The 21,828-nt window shown below is 41.8% G+C and overlaps 1 protein-coding gene across 1 annotated transcript in view; it reads left to right on the forward strand.

The window, feature by feature from the left end:
- The window catches only part of TRPM5 (transient receptor potential cation channel subfamily M member 5), a gene marked incomplete at its 5' end in the record, with an annotated part of 127,191 nt that overhangs the window by 84,612 nt on the left and 20,751 nt on the right, over positions 1-21,828 (forward strand). Inside the window, 3 exons of the mRNA XM_081330533.1 lie at positions 8,462-8,576; positions 11,449-11,594; positions 19,508-19,620. Coding sequence (XP_081186659.1) covers positions 8,462-8,576; positions 11,449-11,594; positions 19,508-19,620 — 374 coding nt within the window. The remainder of the gene's footprint in view (positions 1-8,461; positions 8,577-11,448; positions 11,595-19,507; positions 19,621-21,828) is intronic.

Below are 21,828 nucleotides of genomic sequence, written 5' to 3' on the forward strand. Positions count from 1 at the left end.
TCATAGCACTTTAGGCTTTGTGAGGGGGAAAACTCAGGATTTTGCATGCTGCCTTGGTCGGATGTCAGGAATTGCATGTCATTTCTGCTGTATGCCAGGGACTGCTGGCTATTCTGGTTGGATGCCAGGGATTGCTGGCTTTCCAGGCTTAAAAAGTCTTTGTCTCTGATAGACCGTGTGGGGTTATAGAGGGCCGCCATCTTGTTTCCTGTTCCAGACCATGTGGGCAGAGCCATCTTGTTTCTGCTTGCCCCAGGAAGCTGTAGCTCACAGCTGGGGGGGCGGGTTCGCGCCAAAAGTCCTGGGGTCCCGGGGTCACTAAGGGTGGCGGGCGCCATATTTGGAGGCCTCGTGGTCAATAGGGAAAGGCTCACCAGGGGTTCTAAGGCTTTCTGGGCTGTTTCCTGGGCTGCCCCCCCTTTCCCTTGCATTGCAAAGATCTCTTTAAGTAGCTCTTCACGTTCCTGTGCAGTCAGTTTACTCACGCGGCGTTTGGTCTCAGCCAGGTCCGTCTCTGCAGCATCTGAGCAGCCTTGGACAGTCTGCAAACCTTCTATGCTCTCCTCTGTGGCGTTCAGTTGTAAAGAGGCATGTGAAGGGGTCCCAGATGCTCTGCTGGATCCTCTGACGGGATGAAGGTCATTTGAGCTCTCACCTGCAGCTGAGGTTGCTTCAGGAACTGGGGCTGTTGATTTTGATTGAAGACTCCTGGTCACAATCTGGGATCTGCGGCCATCCATTTCAGTTTCAAATCTTCTGCAAGCTTGGAAGCTTTCCTTTAAACCATCCTCTGGCTACCAACTTGTAAGGTGTTTTCACGAGTGAATCGTTAAAGGAGCTTCCAAGCAAAAAGCATCACGCAGAGATGCAATCATATTAGCTTTATTCATGATAGATCAAAGAGAAAGAAATATTTGGCATGAAAGCATTCATGCCTGCATGTGAGAGAGAAATAAAATAAAACAAAACAAGCTAGCATTACATGACTAAAACAAGAGATTAGGAGTAGAGATAGAACTGGAGAATAGAAGTAGAACTAGAAACTAGAACAAAGAGCAGCCCCTCGTGCAGAGGTATTTATGGGGGGTCTTGGCCCCTCCCTGACCATAAAACTCTCTCGCCAATGGGGCTGTGGGTCCGAGACCCTTGGCTCATCAGTGGAAGCAAAGAAGCCTCTTTGCCTCCATCTGATGATCCTTTTGGGGAACTGCCAATGGCTGGCACTAATCATCTAACAGGTAATTTGACCAGGAACCCACAGATTCCCATGACCATAGTTCCTGGCCCAAACCCAATCACCCATTTGCAGCCCCCTAGGGGGTTTTGGTCAAGAGGCTTCTGCTGCCACTCTATCTGGATGCAACCTGTCCAATTTAGTGATTAAATGCTTCCCCCAATGTAGTTCTGCAGGACTTTTGCCTGTAGCAGTGCAGGGCGTAGAATGCTGGCAGAGTAGAAAATCTGCCAATCTGTGATGCCAGTCACCTGTTACAATGCGCTTGAGTGATTCCTTTGTTGTCCTTACCATGCGTTCAGCTTGACCATTAGAAGATGGATGAAAAGGTGCAGATGTTGTATGTCTGATGAGATTAGCTCTAAGGAAGGCCTGAAATTCAGCAGCAGTGAATTGGGCCCCATTGTCTGAAACTAAGACATTTGGCAGCCCATGTGTGGCAAAGAGTTTTCTTAGCACCTGGATGGTCCTACCAGTAGTCATGTTAGGAACTGGAATTACTTCCAGACATTTGGAGTGGCTATCCACTACTATAAGGAAGAGCTGTCCCTGAAAGGGCCCAGCATAGTCTATGTGAATCCTAGACCAGGGAGTGTGTGTTTCCTCCCACCTGTGAACTGGAGCCTGTGGCATTTCAGGCCTCGATTGCTAGCATGTATAACAACCATGAACTTGTACCTCAATGTCCTTATCAAGGCCAGGCCACCAAAGGTAGCTTCTGGCTAAAGCTTTCATTCTGACAATGCCTGTCATGTAATGACTGTAAAACCCTGTCTCTTAGGGAAGTGGGAATTATGACTCTGTTTCCCAATAAAATGCACCCCTTGTGGGCAGATAACTCATGCCTTCTGACAAAATAGTTCTGAAATTCAGAACCTGGGCTTTTGTCCAACCAGCCCATGTATACCCATGACAATACTGTACTAAGTGTTCTATCTGTGGCAGTTTCAGCAGCAATGTCCCCCGCATGGGGGGGGGGAATTCAGGAAGGTCCTGTATGGACAGTATTCTAGCAGCTGGAGCCGAATCTGGTTCCATTAGTGGCAGTGGTAGTCTGCTGAGGCCATCAGCATGGCCCATTTCTTTACCCAGTTTGTGAATCAATTTTAAAGTGTATGCAGATAGAAAAATAGACCATTTCAGCATTCTTGGAGAAAGTATGTGGGGGGTTTGTTTGTCTGTTGTGAAAAGTCCCAAAAAAGGTTTGTGGTCTGTAAAGACCGTGAAGTCCCTGCCATATAAATAGTCATGGAATTTTTTCCCCCAGCAATGATGGCTTTGGGCCTCTTTGTCAATCTGAGCATAGTTGCGCTCAGCAGAGGACAGTGTCCTTGAGTAAAATGCTATAGGAACCTGTGTTCCATTTTTATCTACGTGACTTAAAACTGCCCCCACCCCATAGGGCAGGGGTGTCAAACTCAATTTCATTGAGAGCCGCATCAGCATTGCAGTTGCCCTCAGGGGGCTCAGTGGGTATGGCCAGGGTGGGCATGGCCTACTGGGTGGGTGTGGCTAGAGTGCTTATGGCCTACTGGGTGGGCATGGCCAACTCTACATCATTCACATCAAGGGTGCCTATGGGGGCCTGGGCAGGAGTGGGACAGATCTGAGGGTCTCTGGCAGAAGGAGGATCTCTGGGCCAGGGCCAAGGCAGTGGGGGCCGTTCCCTCACTGTTTCCAGGATGGCTTCGCGGGCCAGATGAAACCACTTCGCGGGCCGGATCTGGCCCCCAGGCCTTGTGTTTGACATGTCTGCCATAGGGAGATGCATCGCATGCAAAACATACTAGTTTAGACTCTTTGTAGAGAGTTACAGTGGACTTTTCTGACAATAGTGCTTTTAAGTCCTGGAAACTTTTTTCATGTAAGTTAGTCCATTTCCATGGAGCTTTCTTATCTAGAAGCCTGTGGAGGGGCTCTGCTAGTGCAGCCTTATGAGGTAGAAATGTGTGATAGAAGTTTAGGAAGCCCAAGAATGCTTGTAGCTCTCCTTTGGATTTGGGCCTAGGAGACATTTTAATGGCCTTCACTTTAGAATCAGCAGGGTGAATGCCATTAGCATCAATTCAAAAACCCAGGAATTCTGTTGAAGGAACCCCAATACTACACTTACTCTTTTTAAATTTGAGGCCTGCTTTGCGAAGCCTCTGCAAAACAGCTCTGAGCCTACTGGCTAGCACTTCTGGGGATTCCCCTGCAATAAGAACATCATCAAAATAAGGGCAGATGCCCTGAATACCCTTAAGTGTACGCTCCATGATCCCCTGGAAAATGCTAGGTGCAACACTGATTCCAAACTGTAAGCGTTAACTTTGAAAGCCCCCCTGTGAGTCACAATCGGCTGAGCCACGGCTGTGGCCTCATCAACAGGCAATTGCTGATAGGCCTGTGCTAAATCAAGTTTAGCAAAAATAGTACCCCCTTGCAAGGAGGCTAAAATGTGGCTGACCACTGGGACCGGGTAAGCATTTTGTTTGAGGGCTTTATTTAGAGTGCATTTATATTCAGCGTAAATGTGAATTTCCCTGTTGGCTTTAAGTGGAGTGACTATAGGAGTTTCCCACTCCCCACCATCAAAAGGCTGTAAAACGCCCTGTTCTACAAGCTTATCAATTTCTGAATCAATTTTATGTTTTAAGGCAAAGGGGACCCTACGAGGCTTAACCCTGATTGGAACTACGTTGGGATCTAGCTTAAATGAGATAGGCGGGCCTGTGTCTGTTCCAATGAGACTCGTTCTCTGGCCCCCTACTACTATGACATCCAGGTGCCCAAAAAATCCCTTAAATTTTACCGTCAAAGTGGCTTCTCCCTTAACTTTAACTTGAGCATTTTGAAAGTCAGTTTTTTTTATTCCTATTTATATCCCACCCTTCTCCGAAGACTCAGGGCGGCTTACAATCTAAAGCACAAATCAATGTGCTTAGCAATAGCCTTCATTCTATGTATATGCCTGCTTATTAGGGCTTTCAGCCCCTCCCAAGCGGCATTATTACAAAGTCAGCTTATTGCCCCCAACAATCTGGGTCCTCATTTTACCTACCTCGGAAGGATGGAAGGCTGAGTCAACCTTGAGCCTGGTGGGATGCGAACCTGCACTAATTGCAGGCAGCTGGTGTTACTTAAGGAGGCATTATGTCTGAGGGCCTTAGTTTGGCCCAGTTGTTACTGTGCCTACACACGAAGTTAAAAGTGTCTTGAGAAATAATAGAGGCTGCATCTTACATGGAACTCCTTGTAGCTCTACCAAGAGTCTGAGTTTAGGTTTGAGTGGGCATTGGGCCCTGGTGCAGCACATGCTTCTACGGCTTCTGAAAAACCCCACACTAACCGAACACTGGGCCCCAGTACCTCTCCTAGTCAGTTCTTCCAACTGGTGTTTGGGTGGCTGGTCTCTCTGGCAGGCTCTGCAAACCGCTGTGATGTGGCCTGTCCTTCTGCAAGCTCTGCACGTGGCTGATCGGAATCTGCAAACGGCACGAAAATGGTTGCCGCCGCACCCTTTACATCTTGGAAAGAGAACTGCCTTGTAAGTGTTCTCTCACAGCTGGCTGTTGTGGTGTTGCACCTTGGGTTGCTTTTGGAGTCTGTTGATTTCAGGCTCTGCTTCCTCGGAAGATTCTTCGGTGTGTTTGGCGTCCTCATGGTGGATCGTTTCTTCCTGTTTTGTCATTTTGGCAAGCTGTACCGTTTGAACTGCACCCCCGGCAGTTACTTCGTCTTGTGCTTCTGAAAATGTTAAGTTTTGCCTGGCAAAGAGTCTCTGATGAAGTTTTCGGTCCCGTAGGCCGCAGACAAGCTGGTCTCATAGTCGCTCTTCTAAGTTTGAAAATTTGCAAAGGCGTGCAGCCTGCCTCAGGCCCGCTATGAATTCTGAAGCTGATTCTCTGGGTTGCTGCACTCTCTGGTCAAACCTGAGCCGCCAAGCCATTTCAGACATCTTGGGCTGGAAATGAACAGTTAGCTTCTTTTTGAGATCTGCGTAGGAGACTGCTTCTATCGGTGTTGGGGCGAAAAGCTTCTTGGCCAAATTAAAGGTTGCTGGGCCACACAGACAGAATAGCATTGCAGCCTTCAATCCTTCTTCCGCGATATGGTTTGCCCAGACAAATATGACGGCCATTCCTCTGGCTGCTTCACATCAAATTCTTGAAGTCTCCTAACCTTTGGCATTCGGTCTTTGCTGGTTCCTGCGTTTCTTCCGAATCCTGCTTCCCAGGCTCAGGGAATGAGTCCACTGATCATGAGGTCACTAGAGTAGCTTGCTAGCCGACCTTGAGAGAGGGGGGAGAATGCATTTTCCCTCCAGCGTGCACTGCCTTCCCCTCATAGACTTCAGCTCTTTTTTAGGGAAGCAGGATCCCACCTTTGTTGCCAGTGTTGTGTAGCAGGTTCTTTGGTACAGGAATGAAGACGAGGTAAATGAGTACAGGAAAACTCATGGTTTATTTCGTGCAGAGTCAGAACAGGGGAAAATGGCTGCAACTAGCCGCAATATATAGTCTAGCCCCTAGGCAGCAGCCAATAGGTTTGAAGCAACCATTGCCACCTAGGGATAGCCAATAGCAGCACTGGAGACTTGTAGTCTGGGTTGCTGGAGAGCCGTTAGCTGCTCCAGCAACCCACATGGTATTCTTTAAGAGCCCAGTACATAACATTGTCTTCTCCCAAGGGCCATAGTGTAGCTGCCTGATTACTTAAATGACTAAATTAAAAACTTCACTTCTTTGTAAAAATAACCTGAGAATGCCTCTTTGCAATTTCATAGCCAAGCAGGAAATCTTCTGATGTTTATGTTTCTTCATAGTTAAGGGTAAAGGTTTAAACACATTGTTTCCTTTAGTCAAAAACAAAACAAAACAAAACAAAAAAATCAGACACAATGTACACAAAACCAAAAGCAGAAGCCCTATCCTGTCAGAATTTTTCAGATTATTATTATTATTTTGCAAAGCTTGGGGTTTCTGTCATGTCTAAATTTATAGTCTTTGAAAAGCAGCAAAAAGTTGAAGGTTCTTGTAACTTCATCTTTGAAATTGTTAAAAAGGAAAAGCCCTTCTAAATAGGACTTTCAGATCATAATGGGACAGTGCAGCAAAAAGAAACCATTGAGAACAATTTGAGAATAGTTATTTCTGGTGGCAATTGGTTTTAAAAACCCCACACCATCAAAACCATGCCAGTGGCATCCTAAATAGTCCAACCAATGCTCTATATCAAGGGTTGGCAACCTTGGCTCTTTTATGACTCGTGGACTTCAACTCCCAGAATTCCTGAGCCAGCTGGCTCAGGAATTCTGGGAGTTGAAGTCCACGAGTCATAAAAGAGCCAAGGTTGCCTACCCCTGCTCTATATGGTGATAAACGGGAGAGAAGCTGTGCTTTGACAATGGACATTTATTTCGTATAGTAAATCATTCAAAAGCTACAAATGCTAGTAGATTTATTTATTTATTTATTTATTTATTTATTTATTTATTTATTTATTTATTTATTTATTTATTTATTTATTTATTTTTGGGACTTATATGCCGCCCTATCTCCCGAAGGACTCAGGGCGGCTAACAACAATAAAAATACAATAATACAAAAGTTAAAAAAAAGAATTAAACTAGCAGCCCCAATAATAAGTTAAAAACATTTTAAAAATCCCTGTCAGTCCAGGTCAGCCTGATGGAAAAGGAATGTTTTAAGGCCGTGGCGAAAGGACCGGAGATCCGGGGCCATCCGGAGCTCAAGGAGAAGTTGGTTCCACAGGGCTGGCGCTCCCACAGAGAAGGCCCTCCCCCTGGGGGTCGCCAGCCGACATTGTCTAGCCGACGGCACCCTGAGGAGGCCTTCCCTGTGTGAGCGCACTGGGCGATGGGAAGTCGTTCCCGGCAGTAGACGGTCCTGCAAATATCCTGGGCCTAGGCCATGTAGGGCTTCAAAGGTAAGTACCAACACCTTAAATTTTAGTGTCTCTATAGTAAAGTAAAGGTAAAGTTTCCCCCGCACATGCGTGCTAGTCGTTTCCGACTCTAGGGGCCGGTGCTCATCTCCGTTTCAAAGCCGAAGAGCCAGCGCTTGTCCGAGGACATCTCCGTGGTCATGTGGCTGGCATGACTAGACGCCAAAGGCGCACGGAACGCTGTTACCTTCCCACCGTAGTGGTCCCTATTTTTCTACTTGCATTTTTACGTGCTTTCGAACTGCTAGGTTGGCAGAAGCTGGGACGAGTAACAGGCGCTCACTCTGTTACGCGGTACTCGGGATTCGACCCGCCAAACTGCCGACCTTCCGATCGACAAGCTCAGCGTCCTAACCCACTGAGCCACCGCGTCCCTTTTAGTGTCTCTATACTTCTACCTTAATATTTTAAGAGATTGTGCATGAGGCTTAAGTCACCTATATCAGTTTAAATATCATTTACACCTGTTAATTTTCCATGAGAATTCCAATGGCATCTGGTTGGTCATAATGAATAGCAAAATGCCAGATTAAAATGGATCTTGGCCCCATCTAGCAGAGCTTATGTTTTTCTCACTGTACTTTATTTGGCTGATTTAACCACTGCCTCCTGTGAACTTTTCTCCTTGGCACGAGACTTGTATAACATGAGGGTTTAATATGACATGATGACTGGGCCAAAAGGCAAAAACAGTTATGATCTTTACTTGTTTCCATACAAGAAAGATGTGCCATGAAAAATGTCAAACTGCCAAACTGAAATTGCTTTGATTATGGTCATTTCAAGCTGAAACCATCTGGGGAATTTTCATTATGGAGCCCACCTTTCCTTTTCAACTCTTGACCAAGGTTCACACTGCTGAACGTAAGGATATGCTATGTGTAAGTCTTTAAAAGGCCAGATGAGTCCTAGCAGAGAGAGACAGTTTGGTGCAGTGGTTGAAGAATCAGGCTAGAAACTAGGAGACCATGAGTTCTAGTCCCACCTTAGCCACAAAGTCAAGTTGGTGTCCTCTGAGTCCTAGGAAAAAAAGCAATGGCAAACCATGTCTGAAATTTTGCCAAGAAAGCTGCAGGAACTTATCCAAACATTAATCCTCAACACTAACTTGAAGGCACACACATGTGAGACCTAGTCGGTTTGCTACACTATTCACGTGAGCGCATGTATAACGTTTCCTGTTTTATAAAAGGCGGGCCATTGAAACTCCACAGTTACACATCTGACTGAATTTGGAAAATATAACATTTGAGTAGTTCTATATGTTTTCTTCTTCAGGGTCCAGAAGGAGTTGCTGCAGCTCTGGCTGCCTGTCAAATAGTACGAGAGATGTCCCACTTGGAAACTGAGGTGCGCAGAATGAAAGAAGCAAAGTATGAGCAGCTGGCAGTGGGTAGGTAGATGCAGTCTGTCGAGAGATTCATGCCTGCACAGGTCACAACCTGCCAGATTTCCCTTCTCACAATCAGGATTGGTACATCAGAGCTCTAAATGGTAACCTTCCTTAGAAGGATGCTGAGGAGTGCGACACAAGAATTCCAATGAACACCTTATTCTCAAACAAGGAACCTATATGTATATAGGCAATCTCAGGTGGCAGCATTCTGATCTGCTCTGTCATGCTTCTTCAAAGCTGCCAAGGGGTGCTTGTCTGTTCAATAAATGACTTTAGGACGAGGAAGATGGCAAGTCCAAAAACAATTTCCAGAAGACAATCTGGGGGGGAATTATTCCCTGTCTTCCACTCTAGCTTGCCATGATACATTCTATATCTTCATTTATTTTTATAATATTTATTGGCTAGTAAGAGTGTTGCCAAACAAAATGGCAAGTTGCAGTCCCCAATCAGCTTTTCTTTTTAAAGAATACAGGTAATCCTCAACGTATGACCACACTTAAGCCCAGAATTTCTGTTGCTAAGTGAGACATTTTTGAAGGAAATTTTGCCCTTTCTTGCCACAGTTGCTAAGTGAATCACTGCAGTTGTTTAAGTTGATGACACAGTTGTTAAGTGAATCTAGCTTCCCCACTGACTTTGCTTGTCAGGCAGTCACAAAAGCTGATCACATGACCCTGGGACACTGCGACCCCTCATAAATATGTGTCCGTTGCCAAGCGGCTGAATTTTGATCACATGATCGTGGGGGATGCTGCAACAGTTGTAAGTGTGAAAAATGGTCATGAGTCACTTTTTTTCCAGTGCTGTTGTAACTTTGAATCACTAAATGAATTGGTTTAAGTCGAGGACTACCTGTATTTATTGAAGCCACGTTTATTTATTTAACCAGAAAACATCTTTTCAAAACTGAGCTGATGGGGCATAGAATTCGGAAGAGAGTATATTGCATACCTCTAGCTCAGGGGTCTTCAAACTTGGCCCTTTTATGACTTGTGGACTTCAACTCCCAGAATTCCTCAGCCAGGCGCGCCCGGCTGAGGAATTCTGGGAGTTGAAGTCCACAAGTCATAAAAGGGCCAAGTTTGAAGACCCTTGCTCTAGCTGAAGCTCCCCTGAGTCTCCCTCTTCCTCTCCAGAGAATGAAAACAGAAGCCTCACACAAAATATGGGTTATGTTGCAAAGCTATAATAGTTCCAACCGTAAGCATCCCTTCCTAAGCAAGGACGACATCAAAATGACAACATTCCTGCCACACACTTGATTGTGAAGCTATATGGAATTAGAGCGTTTGTGTCATAACGTCATGACACCAATGTCATTACTTGCCTCTTCTTGTAAAACCTTCCAATGTGTTCATTTGTATTTTATGGATCCTGGCTTTAATGGGATCTTTCCACATTCCTAAATATGAGACAAAAATGCCTCTTTCTCCTTCCTCTGGACTAGCTGTTTTCCTTTCCTCTGCAATCTTTCTGCCCCTCAATGACAGTAAAGAAACCCCTTTCTTTAAGATAAGCACCGTTTCCTCCTATTGTTCGTTCCAAGTTTGGAACGCAAATATTTTGAGAACTTCCTTCTGTATAAAGCAAGAAGAATTGTGTGAAAGTAATTTTTAAAAACAGACAAATCTCTCAATTACAGGGAGGAGACAGCTGAAGTTTAGATTTTTAAAACCATTTACTTCCTTTTTTTTTACAAGTAGCTTCTACATTTACAAGCTTGTGGGATCCAGCATGAAAATCTTCAACACCTTTATTTTATTTCTTTATATCAGCAGATGGTCCAAGACTTTCCTGTAGAAGAATATTCATATCAGACCTCCCAGATAGTGAAAGAATTCTAGAAGGGAATGAGTTGTGGGGTTTTATCAGTTTCCAGAAGTCACCAGTCTTGACTAAAATTGTTTCCATTTTAGTCTTGATGTTGCAGTGAAACTGAAATGGGTCATCTGTATTTTGAAAGGAATGGAGAAAATGGGCCAAAATAATATGAGTGGTTTTCTTCATTCTTAACTAAGGCACCTCTTTCTGCATAGTCTATATCAGGGGTCCTCAACCTTTGGGCTGTAGACTGGTACCAGTCCACAGCCTGTTGGGAACCGGTTCGCACAAGCAAGAGAGGGCAAGACAGCAAAGCTTTATCTGGCATGAGTGGGATCTAGGTTGCATGTGAAACCATCCCTTCTCCCCCAGGTGTATGGAAAAATTGTCCTCCACAAAACCTGTCCCTGGTGCCAGAAAGGATGGCTGGTCTATATGAAGTGGAATTAGAGACTGGATTAGATGACTCTTAAGATCTCCTTTAATTATGTACAGTATTTATAACAGTAGTTCAGTTTAGCAGTTTTATTTCAAAGGGAAACATAGTAATTTATTCTGTCCAGCCACATTATCCCAATTAATGCAAAGCAAAAAAAGTAAAACATAAATATACAGTAAATATATGATATTTATAAACATATTTTATAAACATATTTATATATTTACTGTATATTTATGTTTTACTTTCTTGCTTTACATTAATTGGGATAGTAGGAGCAAATAAAACGTAATATGCTTTGACTACCCTGATTTTTCATGGGCTTCCCTTTTACCTATAATTCTGTAATCTGAGAACGGGTGATTTGGGGAGAAAGCCTTAAACTAATAATTAGGAACAGGAGGTTTGTAATGTCTCCTGGTATCTTTGAACCACTTATAGTAGAAATGAAAGATTGCTGTGCCTGGAGAATATATGAAAGGGCATAAATGGACTCTGTAATTTTCTCAAGATCAACATCTCTACTTAAAACATGTGTAGCTGGATTCAAAATCATAGTCCTCATTCTGTTTTCTTGATCTTCATCTTTACTTTTGCATTTGGCAGAACTGTTCAGTGAATGCTATCACGACAGTGAAGAGCGAGCTTTTGCTTTGCTGGTGAGGAAGAATCGATATTGGGGCAAAACAACTTGTCTCCACTTGGCCACAGAAGCAGATGCCAAGTCTTTTTTTGCACATGATGGGGTCCAAGTGAGTACTCTTCAAGGTATCCCTCTCTTGAAGGTGTTGGATAATTCACAATTCAGAAGAAAGAGAACACTGTTACATGTGTAACCAGATTCAACTTATGTTTATTCATTTGTGCATATGGAGACTTTAGAGGCACAGGAATCTCACAACCCCCATTCCCCCCCCTTGCTCTCTACCTGGATTTTTCAAATAGGTGCAGCTAGAGAGTATGAAGCATAAACCTGGTCAACAGCCAGGAAACAATTAGAAATGCATGCAAATCACTTTCAATTGAGCACTGAGGCACATAAAATCTGATAGAATATACAGAGACCTGATAAATTCAAATATTTACTGGTTACAATGTACATTTGCTCTTTCACTGTTCATCCTCACTAATCCACCACCTTCTCAGTTAGGATGTCCAGATAGAGGGATAGAAGCTACCAAATCCAGGCTTCCGGTTCACACGCACGGCACTTCCGGACATGCAGGGACAGTCTGTTTCCTGCCATCCGTTTCTTTCTTGTTTGGAGGACCCTGAAAAGGGTAAAAAATCACCCTGGAGGGGCGATTACTGAGAGGAGGACTTCCCTGCGATTGCGGAAGGGCGGTAGCCCTCCTCTGGAATCCGGGATCATCTCCTTTGGCCTGAAGAAGAAGAGACCGGCCATAAAGATGGCCGATCACTATGCTGCTCCCTGCTGAAAACCAAAAGTACTACCTAGCACTAAGAAGCAATCTGGAGGACCTGGGTGAGCTTTTACCTTTCCTATTCCCTTAATCATCTTCCTGTGGGACTTTCCTGAAAATCTCCTTCCCCATTTTTTGAGAAAACGGTGAATATCTACTTTGGGAACAAATCTTAAAGCCTCAAAGTCACAAAAGAAATCTGGTACAGCAAGTAAATTTTCTTTCACTGTTGTGAGAGCTGACTGAACAATAGAGCTGTTCTTGAAGATAAGTGTGGGAACACCTGGCACTGAATACAACTCTTCAGGAGGTGGAAAATCTTTGACTATTATTAAAACAGACTCCATGGAAGATTTAACTGTAAATAATAACAAAATGGATGAATACATCCCGCCACTTGATTATAAACTAATACTGGATATGATCTTGGCAATGACAGAGCAAATTAAAGCCAAGCTCCAAGAAAAATCTGACAATTTAAAGCCACCAAATCAAACTCTGACTGTAAATGAGGAAAAGATAACCCAAAACCAAATAGAAGAAGTGGAAACTAACACTAAAATAGGAGATTTCAAAGAACAACAAAAGCAACCTACAGAAAACCTTAAAGTCCAAACTTTAATAGTAACTACAAAACTTACAAGCCAAAAATTAACAGCGCCTGAAGAAAGCAACACCAAGAGTGAAGACACTAAAGGCCTTCAAATACACTATATTGAGAATTCAATTAATCAAATGTCAAACATAATACCAGCTACTACTTTCTACCTAACCTAGACAGAATTGGAGGAACAAAAAGATTTGACTGATTTAATGACAATTATATTATATCAACCACCAAAAACTGAACTACCAAAGCAAAAATACAATGGTTACAAAGGGGACATTTTCCTTGCAAAACTGACATTTGGATACGCTCCCTGGATTCAAATAAGGGGTCTAGGAAGAAAGGAAGATACATTTGAGAATTTAAAGATACCAAGAGCGAAGTATGATTGGCACAAAAGGAAGGCAAGAGTTAGATTTAAAAGACTGAACTTGTTTCTTTTTTGGGATTCCTAAAGATCGACTATAAAAATATCTTTTTATGGATTAAGGAGAATCTCTAAAATATCACTGATTTTACATTTAATTTTTAGATTTGTAAAGGAAATATAACTCCAAACTATATTATAGAATTTGGAATGACATATCAAAAGATGGTATTTTAATAATTGATGTATGGTTAAGATGCCTTATAGAATATTCAGTGGCTAGTTTTGAACTATAGTATAGAATCTAGAACTTTATATATATAAGATAGCATTTTAATAATTGTTTTTTTATTGAAAAGTTTTAAAATACATTTTATCTTTAACAATCCCCCCTCCCCCTCCCCTACCTATCCCTCCCTACCCCTCCCCCCCTTTCCCCCCTCCCCCCCGACTTCCCAGAGCTAAGTACAGGGTATAAAAACAAAGAACAATCATAAACATCCATATGCTACCAACAATAAATTCTTAAATCTATCACTCTCTAGCTCATATAAGATAACTACAAACAATACTAATATTTCATATAGGAAAAAAAAGAAAATAGAAAGGAAGACTTATTCAAATGCTAAATGAAACTTTTTAGTCCCATATTTCTTCTGGATATATTCAATCCATTTTTTCCACTCCATAATATAGCGTTCTTGCGAATGATCTTTCAAATAAGCCGAGATCTCTTTCCCCCTCTCTGAATTGTCTGAAACAGTTCCTTTAACGGCTTTATCAGCTCCATTTGTAAATTTTTATAGTAGACCGCAGTCAAACCATCCGTACCTGGCACTTTATCCAACTTCAATTCCTTAATTGCTATGAGAATTTCTTCTTCTGTTATCAACTGGTTAATCTCCTCTTTTTGTGCTTGCGTAAGAACCGGGATGCTAGCATTCTCCAAATATACATCAATGTCTTTTTCATTAATCTTCTCCTTAGCATATAATTTAGAATAAAAATCCACAAAGGCTTCCTTAATAAGATCCTGTTGAAACACAACTTTTCCCTTATGTTCAATTTTATCTATATTAGAAGCCCTTTGCTTTTTCCTTAGTCTATAAGCTAGCCATCTACCTGGCTTATTAGCATTGCAAAAAGTATTATGCCTAGCAAACCGCAAGTTGGTTGCCACTTGATCAGCCATCAATTTATCAAATTGTCCTCTTAATAGCTTAATAACCTCCTTAGTCTTCACATCCAATGGGTTCAAAATTAAGACCTTTTCTTTTTCCCTAATTTCATTCTCCAATTCTTTCCTTCTGGCTTCCAAAGTATGTCTGTATTTATTATTCATATATATCAACACCCCTCTCATGTAGGCCTTGCTAGCATCCCAAACCATGTCCATAGAAGTATCCTTATTCATATTAATTTCAAAAAAACCTTCATCCGCTGTTTACATTCTTCCACATTTCTCTGATTTCTAAACAAATTCTCATTTACGCACCACGAGCACCTATCCCTATTGTCCTTATTGAACTCTAACCAAACTGGACTATGGTCCGAAATAGTTCTTGCACAAATCTTTACCTTCTTAATCCTAGAAAAAAAATCATTAGTCAGCAAAATAAAATCAATCCTAGAAAAAGATTGATGTCTGTCAGAAAAAAAAGTATAATCCTTTTCATGTAGGTGTATGTCACGCCAAATATCTCGCAACTCCAGGTCGTCCTTCATTTCAAAAAAAGATTTAGGCAATCTGGCATGACTCGGAGCACGCTTAAAAGAACCAGCCTTGTCCATCTGTACATCCAAAACACCATTCCAATCCCCCATAAAAATAAACGATTTGTAATCCAATTGAGTAAGCTTTGTATGAAGTGAACTAAAAAAATCAGCTTGTTGTTGATTAGGAGCATACAGTCCACTAAGAGCGTTTTTTTTACCTTCTAATAACAAATCTATCATAACATATCTTCCTTGCTTATCTGCTTCAATTAATTCCGCTGTTAGAGTACTTTTAATGTAGACAACCACTCCATTTTTCTTATTCATCGCAGAAGCAACAAATTGCGTGCCCAACCTTGAGTTCGATAAATACTTTTGGTCCATAACCCTAATATGCGTTTCTTGCAAACATATAACATCAATCTTAAATTGTTTTAAATATTGAAAAACTTTCTTTCTCTTCTGTGGTGAGTTTAATCCATTAACATTCCAGGTTAGAAATTTAGTCACCATGCGTGGCATCCCGAAGCTTTTGGAGCACATCTTTAATAGCCCCTATATTTTCTTTGGGCCGCCCTCCTCCCACAGCTTCACTATAAGTACGCTTTGAGAGTTCCATAAACTTCTGTTGGTCTTGCTCTTGTACTTGTCTTGCTCGTTTTACAGCGGCGCGCGTCAACCTCTGCTCTCCAGCAGCAGCCAATGAAGCTGTAATTTGATCCCCTCCAGCACCATTCTCCTCTGTCTGTCCACCTTCAGCCTCTTGAGGTTTTCCCTCTCCAGATCCCTTTGCAGCTTCCAGGAGTGATAGAGGGGTTGCTTTTAAAACATTATTGTAGAAATCACGCGCCTGAGTCACAGTAACCAGACGATATCTTTTACCTTCGTGCATCACCACCAATCCAACTGGAATCTCCCATCTAAACTTAATATCACGTTGCTTAAGTTCCTGTACGAGAAATGCAAAATCCTTCCTTCTCCTTAAAATCTTTGGAGGAATTTCTTTTAGAACCAGCACTTCTTGCTCAGCAACCACAACTTTAGTATCATAAGCAGCTTGAATAACTTCATCTCTAGTTGCTCTCTTTGTAAAATAAACCACCACATCTCTAGGTAACTTCCTCTGCCTTGCAATCCATGAATTTACACGAAAAACTTTATCCATACATCCCTCTATTTCAGATGCTGGCTGGCCCAATACTGCTTCCAAAGCCTCAGAAATCTGCTGCTTTAGGTCTTCTTTAGGATTCTCTTTTAAGCCCCTGATTCTAATAGCATACTGCATCTGATGATACTGGACAAGACTCAATTCTCCGTCCATTTTATCCCTTAAATTTTCATTCTCCAGTACCTTTACTTCTAATATAGTGTTCTTTTGACTAAGATCCTCCATTTTTTCTTCCAAACATTGCACACATTCAGCCACGCTTTCCACTGTAGACAAGATGTCTACCCTCATTGCACTAAACTTCTCATTAAACTTCTCTTCCATCCTCTCCTCCAATTTCTCCAGTTTCTCCTCCAACTTTACCATCTTATCATCCAGCATTTCTGACATTACCTGGGATTGCTTTGCAAAGGCATCTTGTAAGTCCTTAAGCGTCAATGCCACAGGAGGTGCAGGAGGAAGCAGAGCTTGCAACGATGTCTGTTGCACCGGGGAAGTTCCCGCACTCCGAAGAACTTTAGAGGAAGATTTAGCCGCCATCTTTCTTCACTTTCACTTGTTGCGCACTTTCACTTTAAGTTTATAAAGTCCATTAAGCTAGAGAGTAAGAATAAAAGTCCTCTTCACCTTAACCTCCTGTACTGCTCTGCCTGCTCCTTTTACTCCAAAGTCTTTCCTTCTGGCAGGGGTGGTCGCAAACGCCTGGCTCCGCTCCAAAAATCCCGGAGCAGAGACGCTAAGCAGCTGGGAGCAACCCAGGCTACGGGGGAGTTCAATCCTTCAGCCGCCCAAGCTTTCAGCTCAGGCGGCCCCGGAGAACTCAACCCCTACCTGGGGCCTCACCCCCTCCTCTTCTCCCGAGGAGGGGGCTTCAAATCCACCTAAACAGCTGATCGGCGCTGTTTTCAGTGGAAAAACTCAGCTGTGAAGCGGACAGCCCGAAACGGCTATCTTCGGCGCCGCGCCGCCACCGGAAGTCCATTTTAATAATTGTTGAACGGCTAAGGCAAAAAATATATTTCTAACAAATGGTGATTTGCTAAGATGAAAATTAGTCTTTAATGGTAAAACATAAAAATGTTTTGTAATTAACAATATACGTTTGGTAGACAAATGTGACACACTGTTTTCTTAAAACAAAAACAAAATCTTTCCACCCTATAATACCTAGGAATAAAACCAATGATTGATAACCTTGCCAGGAGAAATCATTCTCGCTGGAATGTAAGAGATAATGTTATTCAGCACTGTGAAAAAAATTGTAACGGAACTATTTTTACATCTAGTACTTCATTCAACGACTGACTACTTCCTCAGTTATATTAACGATGAAGATTATCCTTTGTTAATAAGATCCATAAATAATCAAAAGAGCATTATTCTGAGTTGTTAGCTCATTGAGAATCCTAAGGTAGCCTGCATGAAATTAAAACACCAGAGAAACTAAGGGAGATGTTGTTGAGGATATATGTAAGGGCCATTACTTGGATAAAGAGGCTGAAACATCCTTGAGGTCCTGGAAAGCAAGATACTATTCAGAAGTGACTCAGACAAACACCCCCTCCACCAATTTGCTAGGGTAAAAGAAGGAAGGGAAGAAAAGCACAATTAGAATTGCAGGATTCTATTACACTCTATCTCAGTAAACTATAGTTCTAGTCTTCCTGGGAAGTTGATTTTTAAATTTGGTCTAGCGGGGCTGACAAACACATATACTAACTCAGGGGTCGGCAACCTTAAACTCTCAAAGAGCCACTTGGACCCGTTTCCCAGAGGAAAAAAACACACTGGGAGCCGCAAAACCCGCGCACGCACACAAGGGGGGGAGCTTGATTGAACAGTTTAATTAAAAAGAAATAGAGGTTGCTGTGCATGAGTTCTCTCTCTCTCTCTCCCTCCCTCTCTCTCTCTCTCTCTCTCCCACCCCCCCTCACTCCGATCTTCTGCTCACCTGGCAAGCTGGCTTCACGCAGTTCTCGGACAAGCTGACACACATTTTTATTGGGCTGGCTCTCCTGCCCTGCTTTCTGCTGCTTCCTGTGGAGAACTTGTCAGCTTCTCAGAGAACAGCGTGAGCTTTACACACACACACACACACACACACACAGAGAGAGAGAGAGAGAGAGAGAGAGAGAGAGAGAGAGAGAGAGAGAGAGAGAGAGAGAGAGAGAGAGAGAGAGAAGGGAAGTGCAAGTGCAATTGCAAGTGCAAGTGCAAGTGCCTCTCTCTGTCTCTCTCTCTGCAAATGGCAGAGCACAACTGGGAGCCGCAGGAGAAGGCTGAAAGAGCCACATGCGGCTCCAGAGCCTCGGATTGCTGACCTGTGTACTAACTGCTTAAATACAACATTCTAAGCATTTTACAAGTTACAAAGCTATAGATACAAAGCAACAGAAAAGCCATTTCAAGACTCTAACATCAGCAGGAGTATTTTATTTTATTATTTTAGATATTTCATTAAAAAAAATTCATGTGGCCACCCATTTCACAACAGTGACTTTTTTTAAAAAAAAATCCTACCTAAAGAGACTCAGCAAATTGGCCAGATGTGTGTTCCTGTTCAGTAAAAATGGGCAGCCATAAGTATGTAGGTCATGGTCAGTTCTACTTTTTGCCCTCCAAAATTATGTCATCCAAAATTAGCATTAAGTTGCAAGTTACATGAGTTTGATTTTTCACCCTTTAAAAAGAATAACCAATAAAACAGACACAAGAATAACTAGAAATAAGAAACATTTTTGTAAGCCACTCAGAGTCACTGAGAGTTAGTGGACAGCCATATAAATTTTCTTAAATAAAATAAAATAAAAATAAAACTCTCAGAGGCTGAAAGAAGAAAGGATAGTCCTCAGTTACAAACAAAAGAAGTCTGATTCTGCTGAATAAAAAACTTCATAGAAATAATGCAGGACTGGCTAGCTTAGGCGAAAAGTTGAAACATTTACATTGAATAGTTTTAGTCTCTTGTGTTTAAGAAAAGAGCCAAGCATTATGATTTAAAGTGTTCTTTTTTATTATAATCTTTACTGAGCAAAGTAAAATGTAGTTATGTATCATTTGTGGAGTGCTTGATATTCACTGAGATTGGCTGCTTGCTTGCAAACATTTCATTACCCAACTAAATATAGTAGTATTATCAGTACTCGTGGGTGTGTGTATTGCTCCCTGTTTATAAACAGTAGCTTACCCTGCCAATGTTGGTGCGGGTGTGGTTTCATCCTTGGTAATTCCTTGATCAGGGTATTATTTTCTGCTTGATTGTTTGATGTAATCCTTGCTAATCTGGGTTTTGGCTGCTGGAGATGTGTTCTGGTCTTTTCCTTAGTCTTTTAACTGTATTATTATAACATTTCTTTTTCATATCTATCTTCTTTAAATTTCAGGCATTTCTGACAAAAATTTGGTGGGGAGACATGTCAACATCCACCCCAATTTTGAATCTGATCTGTGGATTTGGGTGCCCTTTCCTGATTTATACTAACTTGATTTCATTCAGGTATGAACCATAGAGTCTTTTGCATTAAGAGGAAGAAAAAAGTGAATGCACGCATACTGATTGTAATGGTATGTGGGAATGGCCTTGGGAAACAGGAGGAAGCGCCACATCCTAGACCTTTTCAGCTTGGTGGAATAGGGGGGGGACAGGGTTCTGTGTGAGTAGCAGTCATGTGCATGCACTCGCCCACCCCTTGCATGGCCTGGTTCCAAATGGGCCACGGTCCAGTAGTAAACCGTGGACTGGGGGTTGGGGACCCCTAGCCTAGACAATGGTCTAATAAATGAAATTTGAATCTGAACAAGGAGGGGTAGCAAAAGGATTTCAGAAGGGACCCTCCCCACTTTTCAGGACAGTAAAAGTGCGAGACAAGAATGGTACTTTAAGACTTGCAAGATTGTTAACATAACCTTACAATAAAGATAGAGCTGGCACTCCTGGTTGTGCTTCTTATCAGGGCTATTTCACCAGGCTATCAGTGACCTGCAAATACTGAAGTGGCAATAGAATATGCTCCTTCTGTATCCTGGAAATAAAATATTCTACTTTCTCCGTGTTTATAGAGACAACTTTGCTCTTTATATCAGTAATTAGAATACATTTTGAAAAGTATACTCAACCCAGATTTTTTTTAAAAAAATGTTGTGGGAGAAAGTAAACTATCACTCACAATTTTTAGCCCTCTGCTTTCCCTTTAAAGATTACTTATTAAGGCCAAGACATCAGTGAAAAAAGTTAGAACTTTGAGGGAAGTAATAGTTCCAAAAGATCATGAGAACATTTTGTGCAGGTGAATAACTAACACAAGAGTTCAGCCCTGCATATCTGATTGGCATTGCAAGGGGAACAATCAAGAGCTGGGTGGGAGATACCTAGTGAAAGACACCAGATTCAGATTGTTTGGAAATAAGCAAAACTATTTCTTACCCATTTGGAAATACAGTAACTCTTTTATCTCTGAGTCATGTCCTTACCAGCAGGAATCAGGGTTATTTGATCTTTATGATAGTTGGAAATAGTTAGTGAATTTCTTCCTAGCATTCCAGATGCAACCAGAGAGAAAGATCTTGTTTTAATTGTTGCATGTTATGCTGTTGTTTTACTTTTTTGCTAGGAAGAAAACAAATGGTCAAAGATACATGGTTGTAGTTCAGAATGATAAGTTTATTTTTCTGTGACTGGAGCAGGCAATTGTGTTCTTGGTGCAAGGGTAATTGAAGTTATGATCCTCTTCAGATTCCTTCTCACAGAAGGGCTACCTACCATCCAGCAAGCAGAGCTGACTCGGTTGAGTTGCTAAATGACAGAAGGTGGTTTCTTGAATGAAAAAGGGTAGCAAATGTACTGGAAGAACAAAGATAAATAGAAAAGCAAGAAAATGAAAGTTTGCAAACAGTAAGAAACCTGTGACATTTAGTCCTGAGTATGATTCCCTATTTACTAATATTACGGATATACATAACTGCAAAAGATGTTAAGAGTACATTGCAGGGACTGTTTCAAGAGAGGAGCATAATGTCTAAAATATTATTAATGTTTGATTCTGCAACAATTTGTAACAAATGAAGAGTTGCAAATGAATTATTAGAACCTATGGGTTCCTTTTTTGGAAATTTTAAAGCAACTGGAAAGACTAAACGTAACAGGGCCAGAAGTAATTAACCTAGGCTTACTTCTTAAGTAGCTTGTCTGTAGAATATGAGAATCTTAGTCTTCTTCAAATTAAATAAAACTTACAGTAATTTTTGTTCAAGAACATTTGAACAAAGGAGGCAGTAGAATTGAAGGGAATAGCATTCAGACGATCACGCAACAGAAAATGCTGCTCTCCTTTTTCTATTTGACGATATGGTACTAGCTGCTGTTGGCCTTATCATTTGTCCATGCGAAAGTAGGAATGGACTAGATAAGTTACTCTTATCTGTGCTTCTAGCATCCAGATTATTTCACGTGCTGACAGATCTGGCCAACAATTTCTGCTCTTCGTGGTATAAATGTCAACCTCAGTGGTTCTTCTCTTCTCTTCCTGCAGGGTGCAGCTGCAATGTATTTATGCAGTTGTTGAATGTATGCCCTCTGTTCCTTATTTGTAGGAGCAATCAAAGCAGTTTACTGTCCAGAAAAATCAATGGAATGAAAAATTGAAAACAATTTGAATAAAATAACATTTAAACAATAGCAAAAAGCCTGATGACAAAGATGCATTTT

This window comes from Vipera berus (assembly GCF_964194415.1).
Source record: "Vipera berus genome assembly, chromosome: 1".
NCBI classification, from domain to species: domain Eukaryota; kingdom Metazoa; phylum Chordata; class Lepidosauria; order Squamata; family Viperidae; genus Vipera; species Vipera berus.